Consider the following 24,842-nt stretch of genomic DNA (forward strand, 5'->3'; position numbering starts at 1 on the left):
TCATGGGCGAGTCCGACTCGCACTTGGCCGCTTTTTTAATTACATTCTAATCTCTGAAATCTGAAGATAAATTATTATAGGTAGGTGTAAATCATTATGAGTTAACTGAATAGACTGGGTTTTTATTTCGGTTACCGGTAACACAAGTTAACTCGAGTTAAGTTGTGTTACCGGTAACCGAAATAAAAAAGTGGCTCAGCTAAGTATCAGGTCGACTTTCCCTTTCAATTAGTTTGTAAGCATTATTGTGTACTTTTATAATGTACCTATGTTTAAACTTTTTGAATAAACGTCTTTATTATTATTATTATATGGTTACCGAATCAAAAATTAACCTTATCAGAAGGTTACCGATATGGTTGGAGTTTTTATAACCACTTCTAAAATAACCCTATGAAAAACCCCGGTTAAGGTAACCGGTTCCGGTCCCTGGTGAAAATAGGTTGTGAAGGGCCAGAGGAATCTACCTATATGTCATAAAAAATCGGTCCAGTATCCTAAGCTACAGGGTGTACTGAATCATCAGTACTTAAACCCATAATCCTACTTTCTTGTTAAGTTGTAATCAAGTAAAATATTGATATTGCACAGTGTGGGATTTTTCTTCAATTTTGCAAAACTCTGTTTAAGAGGCTGTCAATACCTAAAGCGCGCACACTGTCTATTTGTATCGGAGTAAATGAGATAGCACTGACACATGTTACTGGGCCTGGGCAAGGGAATAATAAGAAAAATATTTAAATAAAAAAAAGTGGATTATTAGTGTAATATTTTACTTAACCACGGTTTAGATATAAATGTTTTGAAATTGTGATTTTAATTGCAGACCCATAAGTCAATACAATAAAGACATAAAACCGTTTAATTGTGATTTTAAGACCAATCTTTGCAATTATTTTCTATCGAGCCGATTTCGTTCAATCATGTATCTATTAAGATGGTCGGTCAGTGTATGAATTACTTAATCTTAATATGTGCTCTATGCCTTACTTGATGCAACATGACAACACTAAAGTTGTCTATAACTGTCAGACGCTTAATCCATCCTCTTTCTGAAATCCTACCTCGTCACGTTAACATGTAATTGGAATAAGCTCCGCTCCTACTGAAGTAATGTACCTATAGCCTATGTCTCTCATTATTTTGCAATACAAGAATACAGATTTACATGTTTGCTGTTTTCTTCGTCATCCCCTCAAGACTATGGGGTTCCACGCGCACTCTGCGTACACCCTTCAATAGGTTACGGGTCCCAGGTCACGCTACAAGCTGAAGAAATCAAACAAGTAAGAACATATATTTATTGAAATTACTTAAGGAGGGAGCATGGCCAATCAACCTGTCGTAGCGTCTGCATTGCCCGCTGGAGTCATGTCAGCCGGTTCGGGCCACGTGGCGATTGAAAAGCTACACGGGGCAAGGAACTTTTACTCTTGGAAGTTTGCTATGAAGATGTCATTAATGCACGATGGCTTGTGGGACACAATCCATACTACAGGTACGGAGGAGAGCGATACACGTGGTCAACGCGCTCTCGCCAGAATTTGTTTGTCAGTACAAAGTAACCTATACCAATATGTAAGATCTGCAAAAACTGCTCAGGAAGCATGGAAGAGTTTAGCCGACGTCTTCGAGAATGCTGGCCTTGTGAGGAGAGTTTTATTACTTCGGCAGTTGCACAGGTTAGAATTTAATCAATATAGCTCCATGTCAGAATACATAGAAAATGTGATGACAATAGTGCAGCAGTTAGCAGATATTGGAAAAGTAATAGAAGACACTGAAGTTGCAGAGATGCTTCTCAGCGGCCTGCCAGCGGAATATGACTCGCTTGTGTCAAATTTAGAAACGGTAGGCATGACCAGAGATCTCTCAAGTGAAGTGGTCAGGGCTCGCCTATTACAAGAAGAGTCAAGAAAATCCGACGTTGAGAACAACACTGCATTCATATCGAAGAATAGACCCTAGACCCTTTAATGTTAATATATTAGATCCCACACATGCACACACTGTAAGACTTCTAAACCTTTATCAGTCTTTTGACTTGTTTCCGCTATTCAACGAGCCCACAAGGATTACAGCTAGCACGGCGACATGTTTGGACAATGTATTCTATAATTGTGAAGTTATAAAAAAAGAGATCTTTAGCTGTTTCAACTCTGATCACTGTGGTCAAAAAGCCTATTTCCAAGTCAATGTTATAAGACAACAGCAATCATTTACATATAGACCCATCACTGCCAGTCGAATGGAAAGGTTTAGAGAAGGTGTTATATCCAAGGTACCAGCACTAGTTACAGGTGAGCAAGATCCTGATACACTATACAAGGAACTGTCGAATGTGATACATGACGTCCACAAGAATATTTTTAAAACAAAGACTCTAAAGCAAGGATCACTGAAAACAAGGTTTAGTGAATGGGCCACAGTGGGCATCCATAAGAGTAGGAATAGATTGTATGACCTGTATGAAATGAGGAGCATTAACCATGACGAGAATTTTGCAGAATATGTAAGAAAATATTCAAAAGTGTTTAAGAAAGTCTGCGCCGCGGCTAAGTCTGCCTTTATAGGTCAGAAAGTCAGGTCAGCTGACAATAAAGTAAAAGCTACTTGGACTGTAATAAACACTGAAACTGGAAAAACGAAACCCCGTGATGGCCACTACAGACTGAAAGTTCAAGACCGAATATTGTCTGCAGACCTGGATGTTGCTGGCGCCTTTCAACACTTTTTCACCAACATAGCCACAGATGCTACACGGAACTTGAACTCCTCTGTAGCAAAGGCTGGTGTTTACTTGGATACAAACAATGTCAAGAAATGCAGCATGGAATTATACTTCCAATATACTGACCCCCATGAAATCATTAAAACGTTCAAGTCCTTGAAATTAAAGAATACTGAGGACCTTTGGGGGATCTCTGTGAAAGTCATGCAATCTGTAATCGACGTAGTGGCACCGTATTTGGCCGATATATTTAATGCTTGTGTTAGAGAATGTGTATTTCCCGATCTGATGAAGTACAGTAAGGTCATTCCTCTATTTAAAGCGGGCAGCAAAGATGACCTTGGAAATTTTAGACCTATTTCAATACTTCCTGTTCTCAGTAAAGTGTTTGAAAAAATTGTATTAAACCAATTGCTTCGACATTTCAACTCGAATGAACTACTTCAAGATCAGCAATTTGGTTTTACAAGAGGTCGTTCGACGACTGATGCCGCCTCTGTACTAATCAAGCACATATACGACGCCTGGGAACACTCGCTAGATGCTATAGGTGTCTTCTGCGATCTGTCCAAAGCATTTGATTGCGTGGAGCATGACACACTTCTACACAAGCTGAAGCACTACGGTCTGTCAACGGAAGCTCTAAGCCTTGTTAAGTCTTACTTAAACCAAAGAACCCAGAAAGTGGTTGTAAATGGAACGGAGTCTACTGGAATGACTGTAAAGCTCGGAGTTCCACAGGGTTCAATTTTGGGTCCTTTTCTCTTCCTTGTATATATAAATGATCTGCCGAACCTTGTAAAACATAAATGTGAGATAGTCTTATTTGCTGATGACACCTCACTAATTTTCAAAGTTGACAGGAAACTGAGCGATTATAGCCAAGTCAATGAAACTTTGGAAAAGGTACTAGAATGGTTCACAGCAAATAACTTACTTCTTAATGCGAAAAAGACGAAATGTGTCAAATTTTCGCTGCCGAATGTAAGAAAATCTGAAACTATCATCACATTAAATGGCGAAACGCTGGACCTTGTCGAGAATACGGTTTTTCTGGGCCTTACTTTAGATAGTAAACTGCAATGGGCCCCTCACATATCTGCCCTGGCGAAAAGGTTGAGCTCTGCCGCGTATGCAGTAAGAAGAATCAGGCAGTTTACTGACGTGGAGACAGCTCGCCTAGTTTACTTCAGTTACTTTCACAGTATTATGTCTTATGGCATACTGGTGTGGGGCAAAGCAGCTGACATAGAAACCATCTTCGTTCTTCAGAAGAGGGCAATCAGATCCATTTATAACATGGCTTCTCGTGACTCACTGAGAGAACGATTCAAGGAAATAGATATTCTCACAGTAGCTTCACAATACATACTAGATGTGATAATGTATACGCATAAGAATATAAAGTCCTTTAAGAAACTGTCTAATATCCATAGTTATAATACGCGAAATAAACATAAGTTAGTAGTCTCCAAGTTTCGTCTACAGAAAGTTAAAAAATCGTTCATGGGAAACTGTGTAACATTTTGTGATGGCGCGCGCAGCCGCGCATCACAATACCACGCCACCGCCGCGTGATCTGTCCCGAGCTACCCATCGCGCCGCATGCCGGCCGCCGAGCGACTGAGAGTCGCTGCCCCCGCCCGCGCCCCGCGAGCCGCGCACTATAAAAGCCAGCGCGGTCGCCTAGATAGGAGGCAGTCGCTCTCACCGCCTTCTGCTGTGAGGACCGCTGCTCTCCCGGTACGAGCCGGCGTGTTTTCAGACGCGTTAAGGCTCCCGGTCCCTAGCCACCCTACCCTTTCTGATTCCCGTAGGCCAGTTGAGCCGGCGTGTTTACAGACGCGTTAAGGCACCTGGAGTACGTACCCCTCCTGACCCCGTAGCCCAGTCGAGCCGGCGTGTTTACAGACGCGTTAAGGCACCTGGAGTACGTACCCCTTCCCGATTCCTTATCCCGGTCGTGCCGGCGTGTTTACAGACGCGTGAGGGCACCCGGGGTATCCACCCCTATACTATCTCGCTCCCGTCACAACCACCCCTTCACTCTTAGGGGATACCGATCCCAAAACTCGCGAGTAGCTTAGGGTCCGCGCCGTCCCGTAATCCTGTTGCTATAAATTAGAATCATCCCCCCCGCGTCGTACCTAGCCTAGGACATCTAGATTTAAGAAACCTTTATTTTATAATAAACCGGCATAAAAGCCCGCCGATTTGTGTTACAGTATTACCTTTGGTTTCTTTGTCTCACCCTGCACCCTCTCTCTCCTCTGAGCTAATTAGGAAACCCTTGTTCCCGTCTGGAACAAGGGAGTTGTATGAGGCCACGCCCGCCCCGGCGAACGTGACCCCATCACAATTTTATAACAAAGTACCCTTAGAGGCATGGAACCTGCCCTATACTTCATTCAAGCAATACGTCAAAAATGCACTTCTCAAAAAGGGATACTATAAAATAGATGACTACTTGGGAGACACGGAATCATGGCCAAGAATCCAGTCTCAAAAGCTGTAATAGTTTTGCGTGCAGTGTCCCGGAGAGGCATATGGCGCTGTTGTTTCTAGCTGTTCAACCTTATGTATTAATGTTTGTTATGTTTTAGTTATTTTGATGATGACATTGACATATTAAATACATAGTAGTTATGTATTCTGTAGAACTAGTTTTAAGATTGTTAGCTTAACAGTCTCTTGACGTGAAATATGTATTTCATACAATTTTTTATTTTTTTTATTCTTTGACATTTGGAGAACCTTTACACCTCCAAATCTTATTATTGTGTATTATTATTTTTCTCAGACCGTGGGGACCTTATACATCTCCAAACTTAGTGTATTAACCGTGGAGACTATACGTCTCTGTCATATTGTATAATATACTTGACTTGGTACATACTAGTTATGTACAGAATGTAGCATTAGTTTATGAGACTGCTAGTTTAACAGTCCAGACGCGGTTTATTTATTTAGTATAAATTTTATTTTGACACTTGGAGAGACTTTACACCTCCAAATTTTATTAATATTAGTACTCTGACATTGGGGACCTTTTACATCTCCAGATTTAATGTTTTTTAACCATAGAGACCATACATCTCTATTGTATTGTAGTAATTATTTATTTTAAGATTATTATAATGTAATGTTTACCCAGGTATTGGCTGTTGTATTTATAAAATGTTGTTATGTATTTTTCATGTCACTATATGATGTTACTGTAAATGTTGTATTGACTTGTAAAAGAGCCCTTGAGGCCTACTTGCAGAATAAAATTTTGAATTTTGAATTTGAATTTTGAATTTTGAATTAAAGGGAAGTGCCATTTCTGCAAGCGGCCAGGTCACACAAAAGCACAATGCTTCAAGCTCAAGAGGACCCGACCATATAAGGAGGACCAAGCCATGGTGGCTTCCTTGATGGTGCAACAGCAGTCAAAGAAGGAGTGGTTCATTGATAGTGGATGTGTAGGTACAAGAAAAGGTAGCCGAGAGTCGAACTCGATAGCTAGCGTTAGCTAAAGGGAGCGAATGCGATCTTTATGAAAGAAATGCGCGGCACAATTTATATAGCTATTTAATTTACACTTACAGAAGGAAGTTACAAAAGGCACAGTAAATAAAGAAAGAAAGAACACTAAATTTAGAAGAGAAACAATTAACACTAAATAGGAAATAAGTAAATAACTAAACACAACAAAGTAGAACACAAAGCGAAAAAGCAAAGTGAATTGCAAAGAGTGATTCTATACAAAGCAAGCGCGCGTGTGTGTTTGGCAAAGGCTAGGATCGCATTGAACGGCGATCGACTGAGCGGCGTTAGGTATAGCGGGGCGAGGGCGCGCGGGTGCGCGTGCGCAGACCGGCCGCTCGGACAATAGGTGACGTACGGAGGTGGCGTGATCTGCGGTTGCCCAAGCTCATGAGCGGTAGCGATTTTGCTCGCGTGTCAGTCCGCTACAGATGTACTAGTCACATGTCTAATAATAGAGACTACTTTATAAACTTTAAGAATCATAGTACTAAAGTGACTGTTGCAAGCAATGGTGTATTACAATGTGTTGGTATTGGTGATGTAGAATTAACTTTAATGGGTGTAATTAGTGATATGTATATAGGTAATGAGTTGTGGACCTACCTGCCAGTCTCATAATAAATAGCCTACTGAACAGACGTGTGTCTTTATCTTATGCACCCTGCACATATACTACATTGGCGATCGACGATTAAATTATGGACTATTGATGCGTGCAAAATAAAAATATTGTTTTTTTTTTACTGTGTTAGTGGTGTTAAAATATTAAATTGACTTGAGAGCGGTTATTTTGTTGTGGTGCATTATTAGTGGTACAAAAAATGTCGGTTGGGAAGATCAAGGCTTTCGAAGTAGCTTCTTACAATTGGACTATGTACATCGAGCGTTTGGAGATGTATTTTCAAGCAAACGACATTAAAGCGGATGTGCAATTACCAACGTTGATAGCGGTCATGGGCGCGGAGGCGTACGAGCTGTTGAGAAATTTGACTAGCCCTAAGAAGCCCGGGGTCTTGGAATACTCGGAGGTCATTAAGATTATGCAAGAGCATGTGGAACCCAAGCCTTCGTTTATGGCCGAGAGGTATCGTTTCCGGCTGCGGCGTCAGGGCGAGGACGAAACCGTGGCACAATACCTCACGGAACTCAAGAGATTGTCGAAACATTGTGAGTTCGAGTCGTCATTAGAGGACAATCTCCGTGACCAGTTAACGTGTGGATTAAAAAATGATACTATCAAACAACGTCTCTTTGCCGAGAAAAATTTAACCTATTTAAAAGCGGTAAGCCTTGCGTTCTCGTTGGAAGCGGCGGAGAGGGACGCAGCGACTGTAGAACGCCCGTGTGCGAGCGAGAGTAACGTTGCCAGATCGGACATGGCGTCCGTAAATTCGATCACACCGGGACCACGTGGCGGAAATAGAGGCAACAATCCGAATAACCGACAGAATAAGAGTGCCAGCACCAGCAATATGCCGAATAATGGCTCCAAATGTGCAGTGTGTGGACGGGAAGGCCACCGTGAAGCGGGTTGCCGTTATAGAAATGCCACATGCAGCAAGTGTGGGTGCAGGGGGCATCTTAGGCGGGTGTGCCCGTCTTGGGAAGCAGCCAGCGGTCAGGGGGCGGCCGGGGGGCGCAGCTCGGGCGCCGGCACACGCGGCGCGGGCGCTGGCGGTCGCGGCTCGCGGCGCGCCTTTCACCACGTCCAGGCGGCACAATATGAGACTCCAGGGGCCGACGAGGGCAATTCGTCGGAAACCGAATTTGAAGAGAGTTTGCATCATCTCTGCTTGAACGACTACAGTGCGGTAAGCATGTCTATGCACGTAGACAACATAATGTTAGACATGGAAATAGACACGGGCTCCCCAATATCCTGCATTAGTAAGGAAAATTATTATAAATATTTTAGACATAGGCCGATTAGGCCATTCAATTTGTCATTTACATTTATTGATGGGAGTAAATTTAAACCGTTAGGGGTTATAAGGCCAGATGTTGTTTACGAAGGGAAATTAAAAACTTTAGAACTTTTTGTCGTAGAAGGGGGAACAGCAACTTTGTTAGGCCGGCAATGGCTAAGGGAGCTAGGGATTAAGATCCCTGTATTTAACTGTCAGACTGTGAGTAATGATGAACTGTGTAAATTACTCGACAGGTATAAGGAGCTATTCAGCGGCGGGCTGGGGCGGTTTACGGGCGGCAAGGCGACTCTTCGCGTAAAGGAAGGCGCGGCACCGGTGTACTGTCGCGCGCGCCCTCTGCCGTATGCGCTGCGCGATCGGGTAGACCACGAGCTGGACGAGATGCTGCGCAGCGGAGTCATCGAGCCCGTCGACACATCGGAGTGGGCCACGCCCCTTGTGCCGGTACGTAAAGCTGATGGTGGATTAAGGATTTGTGCCGATTACAAAATAACCCTGAACCCGAATTTGCTGATCGATAGGCTGCCAAAAATTGATGATTTATTAGTAAGGCTGAACGGGGCTCGCGTTTTCTCGAAAATTGATTTAACCCAAGCGTATAATCAGGTAGAACTAGATGATTCGAAGGAATATACGGTTATTAACACACATAGGGGATTGTTTAAGTACAATAGGTTGGTCTACGGTCTATCTTCTAGTCCTGGTATTTTTCAGAGAATTATGTCTAATTTACTAAAGGATATTCCACAGGTAGAAGTATTTTTAGACGACATTTTAATAGGCACACCAGACGTGGCATCGCATTTAGTGACATTAGACAAAGTTTTACGAAAATTGCATAGTCATGGCATGAAACTGAAAAAAAGTAAATGTTTCTTTTTTACTGAAGAAGTTCAGTACTTAGGTTTTATTATTTCTAAAGACGGCATTAAAGCCGACCCGGCCAAGATTGAAGCAATTGTTAAAATTCCACGACCACAAAACGTAACAGAGTTAAAATCATTTTTAGGCATCGTTAACTTTTATGCCAGGTTTGTGGCAAGGTTGAGCACCATATTGTCGCCTTTATATGACTTGCTTCGGAAGGGCGTAGTGTGGAAATGGGGTAAACCACAGACATAATACACCGAGACATATAGTCGCTATGCGGCTACTCAGCCAAAAGTGAAGCCGAAACACGATCGACGTTTGCGTGCGACGCCCGTGTCTTACGCTCAGAAACGCACACAAGTATACAAAAACGGGTTGCCAGTATTTATTTATTCCCGTCAGAGTAGGGGTATTTTAAAAACATTCTTATACTTGGTTATCAATAATTTGGAAGTATGTAGATTTTTAATTTTGTAACAAAAAGCTTTTTAGGGTTAACAAAAGCTTTTCAGGGTTCCATTATTACATTGAACCCTCAAAAATTTAGTGTGATTGCAATATTGCTGCGGTCGACCGCATTACTGAAGGAAATGTCAAATACATAGGTCATTTACTTAATACGAAATCTATCAAATTAGTCTATAAAACCGGACAAGTGCGAGTCAGACTTGCCCACCGAGGGTTCCGTACTTTTTAGTATTTGTTGTTACAGCAGCAACAGTAACATCTGTGAAAATTTCAACTGTCTAGTTATCACGGTTCATGAGATACAGACGGACGGACGGACGGACAGCGGAGTCTTAAAAATAGGGTCCCGTTTTACCCTTTGGGTACGGAACCCTAATAAAAATGTATCAATAATTACCCGTTCTATAGCGGTGCGCGGCAACCACTGCTGCTGTAATCTACCTGTTCAGTATTGGCGCTATACTGTCGGATTTCTAAATCGATCATTACATGAAATAAAAATTAAACTGAAATATTAAAAAAAAAAACATATTTTGAAATAAAATAACGAAAAATATAATTTCCTTTAATAATACAAGGAACTTAAAGTAAGCGTACTTATTTTAGAATGTCAACGTCATGCCTCATGTGGAGGAAAAATGATTCATTTAACTGGCAACATTTATAAGCAATGGCGGCTGACGAAGGTTTGGATTTTAGTATTCACAATTACGTAAAAATATCATATTAAACTCGATGCTTACGCGTGGAATGTAATATCAGGTGATTTGTTTTTATTTAGTGATGAATCGTGACACCCATTCAACGTACAAACAGCCATCATTCCTGTATTTTTTAATTTTCAACCGGGAGGTGTACACAAACCGACTCGACCTTGAGTACTACGAGGGCCGTTCGAACGAGTGCGACATAATGTCGCCCCTGAAGTGGCTTCACTAAGGATGTGCGGACTACTCATCTATGCTTTTTAAATCTATGGGGTAAACAATGTGAAAAGGCATTTAAAACAATTAAGCAGGTATTAGTCAGCGCCGAAGTATTGTTACATTACGATCAAAACAAACCCCTGATTCTTACGACAGATGCTAGTTCGCGCGGGATTTCCGGCGTGTTGACCCAACCCTGCGTCGGCGCGGGGCCGGGCGCGGCGGCGGAGCGGCCGGTCGCCTATGTCTCGCGCTCGCTTAACGACGCGGAGCGTAATTATTCGCAAATTGATAGAGAAGCGTTATCGATTGTGTTTAATTTTGAAAAATTGCATCAATTTCTATATGGTAGGCGTTTCGTGTTAAGGACTGATCATAAACCCCTTGTTAGTATATTTGGTCCGAAACAGGGTATCCCTGCGATGATAGCGAGTAGATTGCAGCGGTGGGCGATTAAGCTGTCGGCATATACCTACGACATAGAATACGTGCGGACAGACGCGAACGGCACCGACGGGTTATCGCGCTTGCCGGTGCCAGTCAAAAATGCGACGTCGCTTGATGGCTCACCTCCAGAGCAAACTTATTTACATTTTGTGCAGAATGAAATGTTGTTAGACTACCATGAAATCAAAACACAAACTCAACGAGATCCAATTTTAGGTCGGATTCTAACTTATTTACGATCGAGTTGGCCATCTCAAATAGAAATAGATAACTTACGCCCTTATCATAACAGGAAAGGCGAACTTTATGAGGAATTAGGATGTGTTATGTGGGGCCATCGCGTTGTGATACCACAGAGCTGTAGGAAAACAGTATTGGCTTTATTACATGAAAGTCATATGGGGATAGTGAAAACTAAAGCTTTTACAAGGAGTTACGTATGGTGGCCCGGCGTCGATGAGGCCGTGGAGGCTATGTGTCGCGCGTGCACGGTGTGCGCGGCCGAGGCCGACGCGCCGCCCCGGCACGGGCCCGCGGCGTGGCCATTCCCGGCAAGAGCGTGGTCCAGGGTCCACGCAGATTTGTTAGACCCTATAGGTGGGGTAACTTATCTCATTTTGGTGGATGCACGATCAAAATGGTTAGAGGTCTTCCCACGATGTAGCACCTCCGCCGCTAATACAATTGAGAAACTGAGCGAGGCTTTCGCTCGCTGGGGTCTGCCAAGGCAATTAGTACCAATTTAGATGCTATTAGACCAGATTGTGAAAAAAAGGCGCGCGAGTCCCAAAAGAAGCAAATGTCTAGTACTGCAGGTGTAAAACGTGTATTTCAGCCAGGTGAACTCGTTTGGGCACGGCAATACCAGGGCGACACGAAATGGACACCCGGGCAGATATTACGGAGAGAGGGAACAACCGACTATACAGTGTTAGATAGCTTAGGCAGGGGGTCCCATAGGCACGTCGATCAGCTAAAGCGGCGTTCAGGTGTTTTAGTATGTCCACCAGATCCATCAGCTTTACTCTTACCGCAGGTCAGGCCAGAGGACCAGGGGACCACGGCTAGAGAGGCGGCACCCACTCCATGTACGCCAAGGCAAGCGAGGTCATCGGCGACACCACCAGACACCCCGGCGCACAACGTCAATGGAGGCGCGCGCCACAGTACACCGCCAACACCTACCGCTGGCCCCAGTAACAGTACGTTCCTATACCTACGGCTCATCAGCTGATCTGCGTTCCGATTTACAATGACCTTGTTGAGTAACCGACATAAAGTAAGATAACTACTTATTATGTTGCAATACTGTTGTTGATGTGTCGGTATAGGTACATTTTTTTATGTACTTAGTATTAAGAAGAGAGTAGGAAATGTTAAATTAATTTCTTTAAAGATAATTGTTTGCCGACTGAGATTTAAACTGTTTTTCCATTTTTTAAAAACTATCCATGTTTAATTTTTAAGAAGAGAGTAGTGATATGTATATAGGTAATGAGTTGTGGACCTACCTGCCAGTCTCATAATAAATAGCCTACTGAACAGACGTGTGTCTTTATCTTATGCACCCTGCACATATACTACAATTAGAAGGCTGACAAATGTTCTGTATGTACCTGATTTAGTTTCTAATTTAATGTCTGTTAGTAAATTGGCCAAAAATGGTTTTAAAATAGAGTTTGACGACGATGGTTGTGCAGTAATTGACAGGATGAAAAATATAGTTGCGACTGCTTCTGAGCGTAATGGGATGTATAAGTTGCGTGTTAGTGAGCCTTTGCGCAGTAGGGAGAGCTGCATTTCTCTCACTAGGGCGAGAGATGTCGAGCACCGCAATTGCTGCTCCTGTGGTGACAACAGATATACTTCACCAGAGGCTGGGGCACATAAATCAAAGGGATCTTGTGGCTGTTAGGGATAGGTTTAATAATGTTATGTTGCAGAATGGAGACCTGGAGGTGGAGAGGACCTGTGTTCCCTGCCTCGAGGGAAAACTGGCAACCAAACCTTTTCCCAAGGCAGGCACAACGTCGGCTGGAGACAAGCTGGCGCTGATTCATACAGATGTGTGTGGTCCTTTGCCGAGCAGCTGGAGTGGCGCAAAATATATACTCACATTCACAGACGATGCTACTAGAAAGTCATTTGTTTATCTATTAAAGAGGAAATCTGAGGTATGTACTAAATGCATTGATTTCATAAAACTGGTAGAGAAACAGTCTGGTTCTCCTGTCAAGGGCATAAGAAGTGACGGAGGTGGTGAATACTCCAGCACGCAACTTTTGAACTTTTTAAAGGGTAAGGGCATTTTGCATCAGGTCACAGTTCCATATTGTCCACAGCAGAACTCGGTGGCTGAACGCCTGAATTTAACTCTTATGAATAAAGTTAGGTGTATGCTGCAGCAGTCTGGCCTTGACCGAAGGTTCTGGGCGGAGGCAGTCATGACCGCTGTTTACCTTAAAAATAGATCTCCAACAGCCGCTTTAGGTGGCCAAATTCCAGAGGAGTTGTGGTCAGGGTCAAAGGTTGACCTTAGCCATCTTCGAGTCTTCGGCTGTGTAGCATATGTAAAGATACCTGATGTTAAACGGACAAAATTAGATGCAAAATGCAAGCCATATATTTTTGTGGGTTATTCGGAGACAACCAAAGGATATAGGTTGGCTAATTGTTCGGACCCAAGGAAAGTTGTGTTATCTAGGGATGTGGAGTTTTTAGAGAAAGAGTTTTATAATTTTGGACATGTTAATAATAATGATAATCATTTTAATTATGAATTTTTAAATAATTTTATAAATAATGATTTTATTAATGACATGAGTAATAGTGTGAATGAGAGTAACATTTTTGTGAAAGGCACGAATGAAAGTAATGTCGTTTCATGTGACTGTGTGAATGAGAGTAACACAGAGGGCTGTAGGAATGAGAGTACTATCAGCAGGATACAGATTGTGAATGACAGTAACACAGAGGGCTGTAGGAATGAGAGTACTACATCCAGCAAAATACAGTGTGTGAAAGATAGTAACACAATAGGTGGCAGAGGGAAAGAGAGTACCATATGTGCCAATAAAAGTGCAAATGAAAGTAGCACAGAGGATTGTAATAAAAGCATGAATGACAGCAATGACAGTCTTGTGAGTGAAGTCAGTAATGTTTTAAATATTATAAAACAGGATCATAATTATTCTTTGAATTTTTCAGGAACTGGAGATAAGTACTGTTCAGCTAGTGACAGCAACTCACTCCGTGGCAACTCATCCTGTGGCGGATCACCCCGTGGAGAGTCATCCCATGGCGGCTCACCCAGTGGCAATTTATCCAGGGAGGCTGAGTGGTCTTCTGGTGCAGAGGGCGCTTCAGGGGAAGGCCTGGCAGACCTGCACGTTCCACCATCATCAACCTTAGAACGTCCAGTAAGGAGTACCCGCTCCATTCCACCCAAGAGGTATGGCGATTATGATATGTCTCTGGTGGCTAACGCTTGTACATTTGAGCCAACTACATATGAGGAAGCAATGTCTAGTTTAAATGCTGATAATTGGCGGGATGCTATGCAACTAGAATATGACTCGCTAATATCAAATAAAGTCTGGACTATTGTTGATAGGCCTAAAAATGTTAACATTGTCAAAAGTAAATGGGTCTATAAAATTAAAAATGATGCTTCAGGAAATTTTGTATGTCATGAGGCTCGGTTAGTCGCTAGAGGGTTCTCTCAGCAGGAGGGAATAGATTACAATGATACGTACTCACCTGTCGTACGTCACTCTACTATGAAATTATTGTTTAGTATTGCAAATGAATATGATTTAAATATAGACATCACAACTGATTTTATTAATGGAAACTTAAATGAAACCATCTATATGGAACAACCTAAAGGCTTTAATAGTGATAAGAATAAGGTGTGTTTACTTAAGAAGAGCATTTATGGTCTAAAACAATCCAGTCGCATGTGGAATTTAAGAATTCATGATGTCTTATGTACCATTGGTTTTGTTCAAAGTAAGAGTGAACCTTGTGTGTACTATATAAGGTCCAAATCTGATATTGTCATATTAACCTTGTATGTGGATGATATATTTTTGTTTTACAGTAAAAGCAGTGCATATAAAAGTAAATTATTGCAAGCTTTAGAAAAAGATTTTCAAGTTAAAGATCTAGGTCCCATACAAAGTTACTTAGGTATACGTGTTACTAGAGATAGACTTAATAGCATTTTAACTTTGGATGAATCTGTGTACATACAGAATATTTTAAAAAGGTACAAAATGGAAGATTGTAAACCTGTGTCTACACCCATGCTTCTGGGGACCCGCTTGGTGAAAGAAAATGAATGTTTAAATGATGATACATACATGTACAGACAGCTGATTGGTTCTATTATGTATTTATCTGTCTGTACACGCCCAGATATAGCTTTCACCTGTAGTCAACTTAGCCAGTTTAACAACTGTTTTGGTAAATCTCATTGGCTTGCTGCTAAGCGTTTGTTGAGGTATTTGGCGGGGACAATTGATTACCGTTTATATTATATAAAAAGTAAGGAATTGTCAATAAGTGCATATACCCATGCTGACTGGGCCAATGACTGTCTTGATAGAAAATCATATACTGGTTACATAATTAAGCTTGGTTTCAACACAGTCAATTGGGAATCCAGAAAGCAACGATCAGTTTCTTTGAGTTCTTGCGAAGCTGAATATTTAGCAATAGCAGATGTATCTAAAGAATTATGTTTTGTTGACCAACTTATGTCAGAGATAATACCAGAAACTGTAGTAAAAATAACATTGTATAATGATAATCAGAGTGCGCTTAAACTAGTAGATAAGAAAGAAATGTGCCACAAGCGCACCAAGCATATAGATGTTAGGTATCATTTTGTTAAGGATTTAGTTCAAAATGGTTTTATGGTAGTAAAATATTTATGCTCAGGCAGTATGATAGCTGATGCTTTAACTAAAGTGCTAAACAGTAAACAAAATAGTTTGTTCATGAATGCAATGTGTTTAAGGCGCTGTTGAAAAATGTATGTTAATATTGAGCATAATGAGTTTGCATGTAGAGCCCATGTATTGAATGTGAATGTTATGTTACTAAATGTCAGTGTTTTTATGTAATATAGTTACATTTATATGAAATGTAGAGTAACATTTATGTGAAATGTAGAGTCATTTGCATGGTATGTAGAGTCGAATTTATATATTGTGTAGAGTCATTTTGCATATGTTAGCATGGTTTTTGTATAAGATTGTAATGCCTAAGGGGAAGTATTAAGATGGTCGGTCAGTGTATGAATTACTTAATCTTAATATGTGCTCTATGCCTTACTTGATGCAACATGACAACACTAAAGTTGTCTATAACTGTCAGACGCTTAATCCATCCTCTTTCTGAAATCCTACCTCGTCACGTTAACATGTAATTGGAATAAGCTCCGCTCCTACTGAAGTAATGTACCTATAGCCTATGTCTCTCATTATTTTGCAATACAAGAATACAGATTTACATGTTTGCTGTTTTCTTCGTCATCCCCTCAAGACTATGGGGTTCCACGCGCACTCTGCGTACACCCCTCAATAGTATCGAGTACAACCAAGGTCTTTGAAATATAATTAATACGAACATATATTTTTCTTACTTGACTAAAACAAATAGTCTTTCTTAAAAAACTGTTCAATTTATCCTAGGCGTTGGAAAAAATCCAGAGTTACGCCGGTTCCCAAAGGAGGATCCGATATGGACATCACTTCTTTCAGACCCATAGCCGTACTGTCTGTATTTGGTAAAATATTTGAAATGACCCTTAACCGGCACATAAGTCAACAGGTATCCGATCGTTTGCACCCCAGTCAGCACGGTTTCCGCAAAGCCAGATCTACCACCACAAACCTAGTTGCTCTAACTGACTACGTCAGCAGTGAGATGGACGCTGGACGACAGGTCGACGCTGCGTATTTCGACTTTAGGAAAGCATTCGACCTGGTTGACAGCGACATCTTGCTGGGGAAGCTGGCACTGCTGGGCTTCACGCCAAAGCTTTTAAGTTTCTTCGCCAATTACTTGGGCGAACGGCAGCAGTTTGTCAGGGTAGGTGGCTTCGAATCAAATTATTACTACACGCTTTCTGGCTTTCTGGGGTGAGTCAGGGCAGTACTCTGGGGCCTACATTGTTTATTTTAATGATAAACGATTTGCCTGACACAATTCGCTCAGCTGATTGTTTGCTTTTTGCGGACGACCTAAAGTTGTTGTTCGGCGTCAGTAGTATGGTGGATAGCGCTGCATTGCAGAGCGATATCAATGCAGCAGCTGAATGGAGTGTAGAAAACCGGCTGCCTTTTAATACAGCAAAATGCAAGGTCATTACCTTCTCACGTAAGCGCTCGCCACTTTTAGCCGATTATAGCCTGGGGAACGTTGGTTTGGAAAGAGTTCAGGAAATTAGGGACCTAGGTTTAGTCTTACATACTAAACTGGATTTCCATAAATACGTAACTGGTATTTGTAAGCAGGCTAGTAAAAGTAGTAAAACCCTAGGTTTCGTCATGAGGGCGTCGAAGCAGTTCCATGTCGGAGTCGCTGTGGTTCTATACAGTGCCTATGTCCGTAGTAGGTTGGAATATGGGGCTGTTATTTGGGATCCCTACGAGGCTAAATACTCCTTGATGGCGGAAAGAGTACAGTGTAAATTCGCCCGCTGGTTGTATCGCAAAGCCTACGGGTATTATCCATACCTGTACCCTTCATTGTTTGTCTCCGGGATGGTTGGGCTAGACACGCTTCGGATGAGGAGGAAGTTGTTGTTGTTAGTCCACTATCTTTCTGTCGTACACCACAGAGTGGACTGCCCAGCTGTGCTAGAGAGGATCAGATTGGTGGTTCCGGTGAGGGTCCCCCAGGATATGAACTGCGTGGCGGTGGCGCCGCGCCGCCGACCGGGCCTGTTGCAGCGCGTGTCCGCTCGCACGTGCCACGCTCGACACGCTCCTACCGCGCGCGCAATATCTTTACTGCACTTAATGCTCACTCAGTACGATGAGGCTGACATGTTTGCCGGAAAATTTGCCCAATTATGTTGTATTGCCAAACAGTTCCTAAATAATTTGAATGAATCATGATTTGTTTTATTAGTATTTATTTATTTATCTTTATTTACTTACTTACTCCGTTGGCTCAGCGACCCAAAATGAGACTTGGCCTCCGACACAAGACAGCGCCACTTTTCTCGGTCCTGTGCGACCTCTCGCCAATTGTCGACTCGAAGCTCGCGCAGATCCGCCTCCACCATGTCGCTCCAGCGATACCTATACCTTTATTTAGTATTATTATTATTTTTTGTGAACGATAAACAATTGTAATTTCTTATTTGACTATTTCTCTCACTGACATATTTTCTCTTTATGTATAATTAATAATTTAGCGTGTAAGTGCTTTGGTGTGATGACATACTGTAAACTTGCATTGTATTTAAGTGAATAAATGAAATAAATGAATAAATGAAGTAACATCAATTTCAAGGACATTGGGTGTTGACAGCCTCTTAATTGTTTAATTTATCTGCCATATCAAATGATAGCAAACATTGAAACTCCCGTAGTTCTATGTATCATAGTTTTGGATATTTTCGAAAAATAGAGAAACATCCATAGAAGTCCATAGAAACCTGAAAACTGTAATTACTCACATTTCATGCCTCTTTTTAAAAATCATTCTTACATATTGATATTTATATGACGAATTTCCAGTGCTTAGGTCGGGCACGGATCGAATTCACAAACAAGCTATCTTTGACAAAAGGTACAAAATACAGTTATATGAGGACGACAACCACGAAGGACTCAATCTCCGGGAGCTGAGAATCTTCACTGATGGGTCCAAAACAGACAGCGGGTCGGGCTCCGGAACCTTCTCAGAAGACCTGAACATGTCAATCACCACACCGCTAGGAGCCCATAACTCGGTATTCCAAGCTGAGTGCATGGGCATCTTAAACGCGGCGGCTGCCATCATTGCAAGGAAGGTAGTAGGATCCTCCATCCGCATACTCTCCGACAGTAGAGCAGTCTTAATGGCTCTAAATAGCCATATAATTACATCCAAACTTATACACGAATGCCACGAACGACTAATGGAGGTATGTCATAATAATAATAAGATCACTTTACAATGGATCAAGGGACACAGTGGATCCCGGGGTAACGATGCTGCGGACGAGCTTGCCAGGCAAGGATCGGGTTCGGGGGCGATTGGTCCGGAACCGATTCTTCCGATACCGTTTAGCAAGGTACGCTCAATGCTGCTGGCACGTACAGGGAAACTACACACAGAACACTGGCTGAATCAGACTGGATGCAGACAGGCAACAGAAGCCATGCCTGGCATCAACGGAAAGCTCACAAGGGCGCTCCTTCAACTAGGGAAGGTCCGACTGAGTATGGTAACCAGTGTCATAACAGGTCATGGACTATTTAACAAACATCTTTTCATAACAGGTGTCACAGACAGTCCCTTATGCCGAGGATGCATGGAGACAGAAGAAACAGCCTCTCACGTGGTGCTGGAATGCAGCGGAGTGGCCCCATACAGGGCAAAACATCTCGGATCCCCGAGAGACCTCCCTGAGGTCCTACTCAACATCAAAGGTTTGATAGGATTCCTCGAGGAGTTGGGCTGGCAAGAGTAGCCAACCCTCCACCCCCCCTTGTCACGCAAAATAGGCGCCAGTCGTCGAGTTGCGGAAAATCGCCCGAACTACAATACACAATACAATATTGATATTAAAGTGGTTGTAATACCCCGATATCATTTATTAAAAATCTAAATTGATGACTCTAGAGGACGGTATCACCAATTTTCTCACAATAGGGTTGTTTCCAATTTTTTGAAACGCTTGTATTACGTTCTATATTAACTAAAAGTTGCCCTAAAATTCAACTTTTATACTAAAAACGGCTTTAAATATTTTAAACTAACAAAATATATTTTGACAGATGCTTTCGCGCCCAAAACGCTCTGAAAATTGTGTGACGTCACAGTTTACGGTTTGACACATAACTACATACACACGTAGAAGATACGAGCTGTCAAACGACATTTGTCATTTGTTGTCTATCGCCTAACTGCCAACAGTGTCAATCCGCGAGTTGTGACGTTATCAAAATCTTCAAAGACGTTTCGAGTTTGGTCACGTGATGTGTGCCAAAAGATATTTTAAATTCAATATTTACAAAAATATGGTCATTACAGATCCCCTAAAAGTAGTTTAACATGTTCTTATAATCCAAAAGAATTTATTGGAATTGGGTGGAAACAACCCTATTAAAAAAATATTTTTTTCGACTATCCTACAAGTGTCGCATTTTATTTTAAAACTAACGAATAGTATATAAGAAGCACCATTACCAAGAAAAAAATTCAGATGAAAATATTGCAGGATTCGCGAAATATGAATTTTCAAACAACTAAGTTAGGGTTGTCACTTTTCAAGTATATAGGATTTCAAGTTTAATTACGAAGTGTTATTTTCTTTTTCCGAATTAAAGATATTGTACATCATTTGATTTCCTGTAGATATCTACTTGTATGTACGCTGGTAGCTATGAAGGTGAGTCCGCCAATTGATCTTTGGTCATGGGCATATGTACCGTTTAACTGAGACTTTTCTATTCAGTCGTAATAAGCATGTAGCCATTCGGTTGCGTCCGCTTTGAGTGCAATGCACATGAGTTAGGAAACATATGATAAGTCATATCGATAGGAGATGCTCACCCCAAGTCTGCTACCAGACTTGAAATTTACAAAATTCTTGTAGCTGCAGCAAAATCTCGTGGCACGAAAACCAAACCCAAGGATTAAGGTGTGAAAGAACGAATTAGAGAAATTTTTTAATTACATTCAGCCTGATAAGATTTTAAGCGATACTGATATGAGTAATGCAATAATAAAAGATTATTAGAAACGCGACTCCAACTCTCCAAATGAGTACCAGAAGCGCCGTGACCTTAAACGTTTACAAGAGTCACTTGAAGGTCATCCTCCATCAAAGATTATAAAGTAATGTCAAAAATTGTAACTAATGATACGGGTGAAAAACTTACTAAAAGTTCTGCTCGCGATTTTGAATTTGTGGTCAAAAAATTATTGAAAAGCCCTTTCAATCAAATTGCCGATTTAATTAGATCGAAACCACAAACTACCATTCAGTGCTAACGAAGCCCTATCTATGGTTATATGTAGATAGAAAGCTAACAGTAGAAGATTCTATGCAGGATTGGGAAATCATTGATACGAGTCCTTTGCCAATAGGGAATATTACGCGAAACTCTGCGTAGGGGACGCCACTACCACAATCCATCACAATATGAGGGTCAACACCGAAACAAGAAAAATCTAAACTTCGTTATCTAACCTCTTTATCACTTGCATATTCGAGCAATGAAGAGGCAGATAACAAAATTTCGATTTTCGCGTTTCCCGGTAGGCTCTTTGAAAACAACCTTGGTGCATCAATGTCATATTTTATTATCTGTAAAAGCTTGTTAAAAAACAATTTTGTATGTATTAGTCTATCTTTTATACATTATATAAGTAATACGAGTAGTATTTCACTATCTATACATTTTTAATATTATTTGACTTCACGTTAAATTTTTTCCTTATCATTTGTTATTAATTTTTCCTGCACCAACATACACAAATGTCTCTGTTTGACCCCATGGTTGACTGGTAGAGAATTCCTTTTGGCATTAAGTTCGCCATTTGTACATTTTCTTTATGAGTGAAATAAAGTTTAAATAAATAAATAAAAAACAGTTTAAGGGACAGTATGTATAAGTTAATCTATGGTATACGAAAAGTGCTAGTGCTGCACTCTGGCGGCAGAACATTGCAGTAATAGGAATGCTGTCCGAGCAAGCCGGTGAATATCGAAACAAATTTTGGTGGTATGATCGTGAGCACCTGCACTCTCGAAAGGTAGACCGAAAAACAAAAACTTTAGATCTTTTTCGGCGTGCTCCCGAATCTTTTTTTTGATATTTCGGATTTGTCTCTAAAAGACCGACGTAATAAAAAAAATGTCTACCTATATATATGTGACAACCCTATTTCCATAGAAATGGAACAAAAACATAGAAACGCTATAAATCCTACATGATAAAATTGTGAAAATTTGAGACAAGGTAGGCACACTTCTCATACGTCCTTTAAAGCTAAAATAAAATATATATATATATATATATGTATATATTTATATATATATGTAAAGAAACAATAAAATGTATTATCTTCGAAATTATTAATTTTAGTCCTGTATTTTTTTAGCTGCTAAATATTGTCCCCCTAAGTCACAGGAAGAATAATGGGGCTTAGAGAAAATAAAAATATAAACATGTTTTGATGACGTCATTGATCTAATTTTTAACATTTTTTTTCTTAAAAAATAAACATGACAGACGACTTGGAGTTTCCGTATTGGCTTTCTTATAGAATGCAGGAACGATTAAAACCATGGTGAACAAAATTGAGGAAAAATCCTACACTGTGTATTGGGGTAGATCATGTACAAATGAACAGTTAAAAGTGGAATTCATATTCTTCCAAGTCTAATAGGAATATTAAGAGAATATCCCCTAATAAGCGCTAAATCTGGGTTCAGCGAGTATTTTTTATAGCAAGATGCAACGATTTTCTTCGGAAAGATGTGTAGGACTATTTTCTGTAGAATTTAATAAGCTTGAATGTTGCCGTACACTATATTTTAATAGAGAACGTAGATTCAGAGTAAAACGCAAATTTTCCAGGATGGTAGACATTTTCCAAGATGGCTGTGATTCCTTGAGGTCCCCAAATGTCAAATGATGTGGGCATGAAAAAGGGGCCTTTAATTTATATACTTACCAAATTTCATGACTGTTCCAGGGATTTCGAGGTTGGTCCTAATCCAATTGTGCTAATAAGATACTTTTTGAGCTTTATTTATATGTCTGTTTGGGGAACTCATGTATTGGGATTGTGTTGTTAAAAAAGACCCTAATTTTGATAAGTATGCTATGGACCTTTACTATATGAAGAAAAAATAATACCTTGGTTTTATAATTATGTATTTAAACTATATAATATTATCATGATTTAAGTTAACATTTCTTTAAATCTAGTTCAGTCATAATTAGTCTTTAGAATGAACATACCAAATAAACTTGACTCCAAATGACTAGTCATTATAAATGCAGGGATGACAACATTGACTACAATTATTTCCTCCTTACAAAATAAATACCATAATCATACATATAAATCACTATCTAATTACATTTCATAAAATTAAAATATAAATTATGCTACTACAAACAATATTCCTATTAAAATGGCATGCATCATTATTTTACAGATAGCCCTATATTTTAATGAAAAATATCCTAAAGGTGCATTCTTATTAAAACTCCAGCTAGAAGTTAATAGCCGGGTCCACACAGAGCGAGCATACTCTGAGCATCGCTATGAGTGGACCTGGCTATTGAGAAATAAATACACAATAAAATAATGAGAATGCAAATATTTGCTACCTCTCAACCAGGAGAATGACTCACATATTGTATTTGGTCTTGTCCTAAGATTGAGTGCAATTAGAATACCTAGCAGATATACAGATAGATTTAATTTTTCCAGTAAAAAAAGCCTCGGCATCAATAATTAACATTAGCCTGCAACATAATTATTGTTTATTCTCTACTTTCGCATTAGGGGTCAGGGTTGAAGGTAGGAGGCAGCGCCCCCGGTGGAGCGTTCTCTACAATCCAGGGATGCTGCAGCATACTGGCAAGGGGCAGCCGCTTGTCCGGGTTCACCACCAATAGCTTGCCCATGAGATCCTTTGCCTTCTCGGACACATACTCTGGATACTCAATTATTCCATATTTAATTTTTTCCAAAGTCTGCTCTGTGCTTCTGTGCTTATCATCAAACGGAGATATTCCTACAAGTAACTCATAGCATAACACACCGAGACTCCAAATGTCAATTTTGTAGCTGTAGGGCTTTGCTTCTACCATTTCTGGTGATAAGTATTCCATAGTTCCACAGAATGTCATTCTTCTAGAGGATGCGGACTGCACAGACCAGCGAAAGTCAGCTATTTTAGGCTCCCCATTGCATCCTATAAGTATATTCTCAGGTTTGATGTCGCGGTGTATAACATTCTTGGCGTGGCAGTAGATGAGGGCCTTGGTGAGGTCGCGGATGTAGATGGCGGCAGTTTTCTCGTCGAAGCGGCCGCGCTGCATGAGCAGCACGAAGAGCGTGCCGTGCTTGGCGTACTCCAGGACGAGGTAGATAAGCTTCTCGTCTTGGAAGTGGTGGAACATTCGCAGGATGTTGGGGTGCCGCAGCCGTGACTGAATATCCACCTCACGCTGCACCTGGTGCTCGATGTTCGTCTTCAGGATCTGGCTCTTGCACAATACCTTCAGCGCTACCAAGTAATGGGACTCCTTCTCGCGCGCCAGATACACCTTTCCAAATTTACCATATCCCAGCATCGGCCCGATTTCTAAGTTTGTCCATGCCAAGGAAGTTTTCTCCTCGCTCGCAGGAACGGATTCTTCCGTGTTTGCGACGTTCGCTTTGGAGCTCGACCGCATGGGGGTGTCTACGGGGAAAGTTGGCACTTTCAAATGATTACTTGCGGGTTTCCTGTTCTCCATCTTAGTAACAATGCAAGCACAATGTGAAGCTTTCAAGATGTCCTTTTGTCATGCGAAATTTCACAAGTAACCGTAGTTGATTGTTATAATTTTAGAGAAATTATTATTTCATACGATTTTTTAACAACTCTGCAGTGAACGGTGAACGTGAACGTCGTTTCTATTCAAATAAATAACGTATTTTTTTGCTATCTGCAGTGATTTAAATGTCAGTCTAATAAAAGTAATA

The 24,842-nt window shown here is 41.0% G+C and overlaps 2 protein-coding genes across 2 annotated transcripts; one reads left to right on the forward strand and one right to left on the reverse strand.

Annotated features, from left to right (window-relative positions):
- The first annotated feature begins 3,519 nt into the window (after positions 1 to 3,519).
- On the forward strand, positions 3,520 to 8,556 carry LOC133533960 (uncharacterized). Its single transcript, XM_061873049.1, has 2 exons — positions 3,520 to 8,073; positions 8,424 to 8,556. The coding sequence occupies exons 1-2, from the start codon at positions 7,084 to 7,086 to the stop codon at positions 8,427 to 8,429; spliced, it is 996 nt and encodes a 331-aa protein (XP_061729033.1). The 5' UTR covers positions 3,520 to 7,083; the 3' UTR covers positions 8,430 to 8,556.
- Positions 8,557 to 22,997: 14,441 nt separating this feature from the next.
- Positions 22,998 to 24,820, reverse strand: LOC133533998 (uncharacterized). The gene has a single exon (XM_061873087.1). It carries the CDS (start codon positions 24,611 to 24,613, stop codon positions 23,651 to 23,653), a length of 963 nt encoding a protein of 320 aa, XP_061729071.1. The 5' UTR covers positions 24,614 to 24,820; the 3' UTR covers positions 22,998 to 23,650.
- Positions 24,821 to 24,842: the final 22 nt, after the last annotated feature.

Source organism: Cydia pomonella, unplaced genomic scaffold, assembly GCF_033807575.1.
Source record: "Cydia pomonella isolate Wapato2018A unplaced genomic scaffold, ilCydPomo1 PGA_scaffold_30, whole genome shotgun sequence".
NCBI classification, from domain to species: domain Eukaryota; kingdom Metazoa; phylum Arthropoda; class Insecta; order Lepidoptera; family Tortricidae; genus Cydia; species Cydia pomonella.

Excerpts from the sequence above, each read along its gene's own strand:
- LOC133533998 (XM_061873087.1), bottom strand. The coding sequence starts at position 24,613 with ATGGAGAACAGGAAACCCGCAAGTAATCATTTGAAAGTGCCAACTTTC.
- LOC133533960 (XM_061873049.1), top strand. The coding sequence starts at position 7,084 with ATGTCGGTTGGGAAGATCAAGGCTTTCGAAGTAGCTTCTTACAATTGG.